Here is a 6108-nt window from a genome sequence, read left to right on the forward strand (position 1 = left end):
TTTGGAATGGAGCAGCCGAACTTCTAACTATACTGCAACGTTCGAATTGTTTTATAAGAAGTTTTGTCATGGTAGAAAGGTAGAAATACACTCGAAGATTTGCCATTCCTTGCCGAAACAAATAAAACAATTTGATTTTTTTTTTTGTGACACAGTCTAAAGTACACACTTTAAAAGTCACACAACTTTAAGCAGTCGTTTAATCATAAAGTCCTCTTCATTTGTTAATTATGTTGTATTTTGATTTTGATGATAACTAACGAGGTAAAATCTTAAACTTGAATAAAAAAGATAAGGCTGCATGGGTTCGTCAGCAATATGTATGTTTCATTCGAAAATCGAATACTTTATAGAAAATAAAAAATTAATGCACTTAGAATTTTTTTTAACGGCATAACTTTTTATTATTTATCTATAAAGTATTAGATTTTCAGGTAGCACAGAGAAAAAAAATATCGCCTAAATTTGAAACACCCTAATGAATATATGTACATGCATACTTGTGCCGTACCACCCTCAGTCAGCAAAAAACCCGAAAACGCTACCGAAATAGGAAAAAATTTGATGAAATGCGTATTTTTGTCCCTTTACCGATTCCATTTGCGGATACTTTGACGATCCGTTTTTTCCCACTAAATTGTGCGGCAGAAACGCATGAACAGGAAAGTACCGAAAGTGGTTGTGAAATGCGCCTCTGCTTATGCGTTCAAATGTTCAGCTTGAAAAAATAAAATATAATTATTGCTTTCAAATAACATCATCTCTTTCGAGAAGTTTCCTTTGCGTTTCCGGGTACGAAAGCCGCACTGTTTTTGAACATTTTTGGAAAGTAAAAAGATTATTGTAGTCGTTTTCTGTTCGTTTTCGGATACGAAAAGATGTACGTCAGCAAAAAAGAGATTATCAAAAATCGATGCGAATCCTTAGCCGCACGAAACTTGCACAAAATTTGAACTACATACCCGAATTTTTTTTTGGAAGTTTTGATTAAAAACTTGAAATTTTGGTGACCGTTTTTTTTTTTAAATGGCTAATTTTTATAAATCTTTTACAAGGTTGGAAACTTTGAGTTATTTGGTTTAACTTATCTTATGTAGTGTTCCTAATTGCGAGTATGTGTATGTACATATAATAATTTCCGTAGTTTCGAATTTCTACTGTAATTATACCATAAAAAGATGCCATTATGGAAACGAACTCAATTATAGTTTTTATTCACTTTTTTTCTTTTCATTACAGCTTTAGCAATACTGTGATCATTGACGCAAAATGGACAGCTCACGCAAGCCGGAAAAATTAAATCCTCGCCGTCATGCCAATATATTTTCGCAATTACTTTTTGTTTGGGCCATACCATTGCTCTATAAGGGGTCCAAGCAAGGTTTAAATACCGATGACTTAACCCAGTGCCTACCGCAAGATTGTTCAGAAGATTTAGGAGATCGTTTAGAAAAGTAAGTAAAGATACTAAAAAAGAAAAAAAATTGCATACAAATTAAATATGAAATACTTAGAATCAAACTAAAAAATACGCGCCATCAAGAAATTAAGTGATTAGTGCCTTGTTAGAAGGGCAAGGCTGTCGGAACCTGAGGCAATCGTATAGTTGGGTTAGAGAATCAAAATAGAGGAAAATAGATTACTCGCCTCCTTAACTAGACTTTCAGAAAAATTATCAGTTGAGGTTTTTCTCTTGAAGGGAATGGAATAACTCTGCCTATTGTTATTTGCAACGGGTCCCGAGTTTGTCATTTTTCAGTACATTCGACCCAGTTTATGGAGATACCCCCCAGATGCCATCAAGCTTTAGTACAATTTTCAATCTTAGAGCCGTCGCGTTCTGAGATTTCCTAGAAAGTGCTTGTGTCCATGGCTCTCTCGTAGGAAAGTTGGGTGTTCTTCTTTCCAAAAGCCACTCCAAGTATCAGTTTGTCATAAGGGACCAAACAAAAAGGGTAGGGATTTGTCAACTTTCTAAAGAAATATCTGTGCTCTGAACTCCTATCATCGTGATACAATCCAAAAGATTGCTCCTTATTGGATCCTACAGCAGCGTATGTATGTCGTGGTCGGCCTCAGACCACAAGTCTTACTTAAAGTTCGCATTATCCGGAAACTCTCAGCGCCCGATTTACCTTCTGTTTGATGTGAGCCTCTCTTGTCAGCTTCGTTACAAGTGTTACGCTACGGTTTTGGTTAGAGCGATTTTTATTCGTTTCTCATTTTCTGGTGAAAAGGCTTAGGTTAAAACCAGAGTGGAATCGAAGCTGCAGCCGAATCGCTAGCGATTTCAGTTTCACCTTCGGCTTCGTTTCCACTCTGGTTTTTACCATAGGTTTACGCCTCTAAGCAAGGCGAACAAAATTACTAGAGTTGTAAATAATACTCCGCAAAGCGCACTATTCATTCATTAATTAGGATCCTTTGTTCCCTGCACAAACTTCCCTGAAAGGCTGTCCTTATACCAAACATCATCCACGTTAGCTAGGATGTGATCGAAATCTAGCATTTCTGTCAATAGCGCTTCCTCAATCGCCCTCAGGGCATCCTTGTTAGCAATCTTGTAGATAACGTGGAGTGGACAATTTTTATGACTCTTGCAACATCAGAAAAGACCCTCTATTTGACCCAAACCATTCGACTCGGCATACTGAACGATGTCCATAATCCTCAGCGAAGGAGGTCGGAGTATGAAATCGTATGGCAAGTAAACCGAGACTACAATGGTGCACGTCGGCGTATATGCAGTGTTGGAAAAAATAATAGAAACAACTTATTGAAAAATATGAAATCAATTATATCTACACAAGTTATATATATTTTTTGGAATGGCGCACCCTGTACAAATATCAGTTAAAGGTTCTTCTTTTGCAAAACATTATATTCCGCTAATTTGTCTCCTTTCCACTTTATGTGCGAGAGAGTACACAATTGAATAATTGCGCTTGGAAAAAATAATAGAAACAAAACGTGTTTGTTAATATTGGTGCTTTACAAAAGGTAAATTAATTATTTTTGGCACTTCTAATTGCGTGTTTAAAGAATGTTAACTAAAGTAGAGTTATACTATAGGTTATTGAAACATTAAAAAGAATAAAATGGGCCGAGCTAAACACTGCACGGAAGGGGAGAAGAACTTAATAATAAGTTTAAGAAAACAAGGAAATTCGATGAGTAAGATAGTAGATTTGGTGGGCTGTTCCAAAACGAAGGTGTTCCCTGCCCTTCATAGCGTAAAAAACCAGAAACACGACGTACAAAGCGAAAAATTACTGCTAGCGATCAAAGGCGTTTAATTCGGCATTACAAAGATAACCCTCTTCTGTCCTCAAGAAAGCTGAAAACAGAATTGAATGTAGATGTAACAAGCCAAGCCATGACGTACAGATTGGCAGAAGCCAAACTTTCAGCCAGAATCTCTAGAAAGGTACCGTTGCTGAGCCTTAAAAACAAAAACAACAGACTTGGTTTTGCCAGAAAACATCTTTTTCGTCAAAATGGTGAAAAATGTGCTGCAGTCTGATGAGACAAAGAGTAATATGTTTGGCTCAGATGGAAAATAGTACGTAAAACGTCCTACGAACACAGCCTTTGATCCACAACACACGAAAAAAAAACGGTTAAGCACAGCGGTAGTTCCATTATGGTATAGGGCTGCTTCCCGAAGGAAGGAGTTGGTCCAATACTTTAAATTAAGAACAAAATGTGCGCGCTTGACTATGTAGACATATTACAGACGATAAGGCTTTCCTATGCTAAAGAGGAAATGCCATTGCGGTGGGATTTACTGCAGGATAATGATCCTAAACATGCATCAAAACTGGTAAAGTAGTGGTTAAAGAAGGAAACAGTGCAGGCTATGGAGTGGCCGCCACAATAGCCAGACCTCAACCCTATTGACCACCTTTGGGCAGACTTAAAGAAGAGAATCGGGCCTTTTAAAGCCAGCAATAAAGACGAATTGTGGCGCCACATTCTAAAATCGTGGTATTCCATTCCGAAAAGTGTTTGTGCAAACTTCGTCAATTCGATGCACCGAATATGCGAAGAGGTAATCAGGCAATGCGGCGATTCAATAAGCTATTAAAACAATAATATTTTTGTAAGAATTTTTAGTTCAAAGCTTAGTTTATTTAGAAATAACACTGTGTTTCTATTATATCTTCCAGGCCAAAATTAAAGAAGGGGCCACAATTTATTTATGGCTTATTGCCCTTGCAAAAGAAGTCTAGATTTTAATTAACGTAAAAGAAATGTACGAAATCGGAATGTGTTTAAAATGAAAGAGTTCTTCAAACAATACAAAATATATGAAAGCTGTATGTTACCATAATTTTTTCCAGCACTGTATATTATGGTAACGGCATCTTGGGAGTAGAACTCTAAGCATTGTGCATTCGACCGAACGCGGTACTATAATGCTTGCGTGCGAGGTCTTTCTGTCTTGAAGGAAGTTACCCTGATCTTTGGTTATGGGCCACAAGTACATATACGAATTGTGAGCCTCTGAACTCTGATACTTCAGGGAGATTACCTTCGTCCTAACGAAAGCTATTGATGCAATAAACATATTTTCTTAAGACAGTAAGAAATTAGCAGCATTAATTAATTATTTCGTATGACATTTGAGAAGTGAAGACAAGCGAAAATAATTATTCTTAAATTAAGTTAAATTCCTACTCCATCATTATCTTTATCGTCTTTATCCCATCAGCAAATGGTACAGTGAAGTGGAGCGCGCACATCGCAAAGGACGCAGACCACTGCTGCGTAATGCAATACTTCGCACATTCTGGCTACCCGCCGTAGTTGATGGCATCATATCGCTCATTTACATCATAATTAAGTAAGTTTATGGAGGAAATCAAATGAATTGCTGCATCGCACAATAATTTACATGCATACAGCGATACTCCAATGCAATTTCTTTGTTTGCATTTCGCAGATCACTCATACCAGCCGTGCTAGCGCAACTACTGATGCAATTTCAAAAGCAAAATGCGCCCACTTCAGTTCGCATGACGAATGTCACCACGGGCACAGAAGATGTGATAGCAAATGCCACAAGTCGGACAGTGCGTTCCATTGAGGCAGCCACCATGAAAAATATGTCATTGTTATCGTTGGTCACTGATATTGGTGTGGGTGCGGGCAGTGGCGGTGGTAAGTGTTTATAGTTGAATAAATATCTAGGCTTAGTTAGTAAAGAGCAAACAATGTTCACTTACACTTTCTAAAAACAAATACTCCAATGTAAATATGCTATGTTGATTAGGGCGGGGGCATTTTTATTGGAGATTTTTTCAACTATGCGGGAAGGGTATAGGAGTATTCTAACAGGGCAATTCTGGCTAAGATAGTAAAAAGTCTTTCGTAAGACAAATGAAAGACAGATGGCAAGATAGTTCGAAAGACTTTTGTTAATCTAGCTCAAGAGTCTTAGAAAGAAACTCTCTCCATTACCACTCGTGGTGAAAATCTATTTCGAAAGAAAGCACGCGCCGCTCCCACAGTCGTAATGGCCGAGTGAACAGAGCACGCGCGTGCCATTCGAGAGATCCAAATTCGGCGAATTTTTATATATTTATTTAATTTATTTAATTTCATTTAATTTATTTATTTCTTTAATTTAATTATTTTTTTCCTTATTAATTTAATTTACTTTTAAATTTTAGATGTTATTATTATAAAATGATATTTTTTTAATTTAATTTAATTTTTAGGAACTTATTTAATTTAACCTTTTTTAAATTAATTTTTTCATTTCTAGTTTAATTTTCTTTTAATTTTAAGATTGTATTATTTACAAAAGAAAAATACTTTTTTTAATTAATGGCTTTCTAGAAACATACTTTCATGTTTTTCTTGTTTATCTTTTTTTATTTATTTTTTATTTAATAATATTTTTTTTGTTAGTTTTTATCTATCTATTTTTAATCGAATTCAAAAAAGAGGAGGTTATCACTTCGTCGGATTAGATATTTTTTTAAATAGATGTTACCGCATAACTTTGGACCACGTTGACCCATTTCTATAATTCTTTTTTTTTAAGGAAAGGTGTAAAGGTGGTCCCTTACTAATTTGGTTTAGATCGGATCATTGGATCAT

At 36.0% G+C, this 6108-nt stretch overlaps 2 protein-coding genes across 6 annotated transcripts in view; one reads left to right on the top strand and one right to left on the bottom strand.

The window, feature by feature from the left end:
* LOC118740354 (probable multidrug resistance-associated protein lethal(2)03659) overlaps window positions 1–6108 on the bottom strand; it is a 138556-nt gene that overhangs the window by 16643 nt on the left and 115805 nt on the right. The gene's annotated exons all lie outside the window — the stretch shown is intronic.
* Window positions 1244–5177, top strand: LOC118738380 (multidrug resistance-associated protein 4-like). The gene is made up of 3 exons (XM_036469342.1): window positions 1244–1454; window positions 4715–4846; window positions 4946–5177. Exons 1-3 carry the CDS (start codon window positions 1270–1272, stop codon window positions 5175–5177), a joined length of 549 nt encoding a protein of 182 aa, XP_036325235.1. The 5' UTR covers window positions 1244–1269.

This window comes from Rhagoletis pomonella, unplaced genomic scaffold (assembly GCF_013731165.1).
Source record: "Rhagoletis pomonella isolate Grant_MI unplaced genomic scaffold, Rhpom_1.0 Rhpom_scaffold_00001, whole genome shotgun sequence".
NCBI lineage: Eukaryota > Metazoa > Arthropoda > Insecta > Diptera > Tephritidae > Rhagoletis > Rhagoletis pomonella.

Excerpts from the sequence above, each read along its gene's own strand:
- LOC118738380 (XM_036469342.1), top strand. The coding sequence starts at position 1,270 with ATGGACAGCTCACGCAAGCCGGAAAAATTAAATCCTCGCCGTCATGCC. Across the intron at positions 1,455-4,714 it reads TTAGGAGATCGTTTAGAAAA|CAAATGGTACAGTGAAGTGG; the intron begins GTAAGTAAAGAT and ends TTATCCCATCAG. Across the intron at positions 4,847-4,945 it reads CTCATTTACATCATAATTAA|ATCACTCATACCAGCCGTGC; the intron begins GTAAGTTTATGG and ends TGCATTTCGCAG.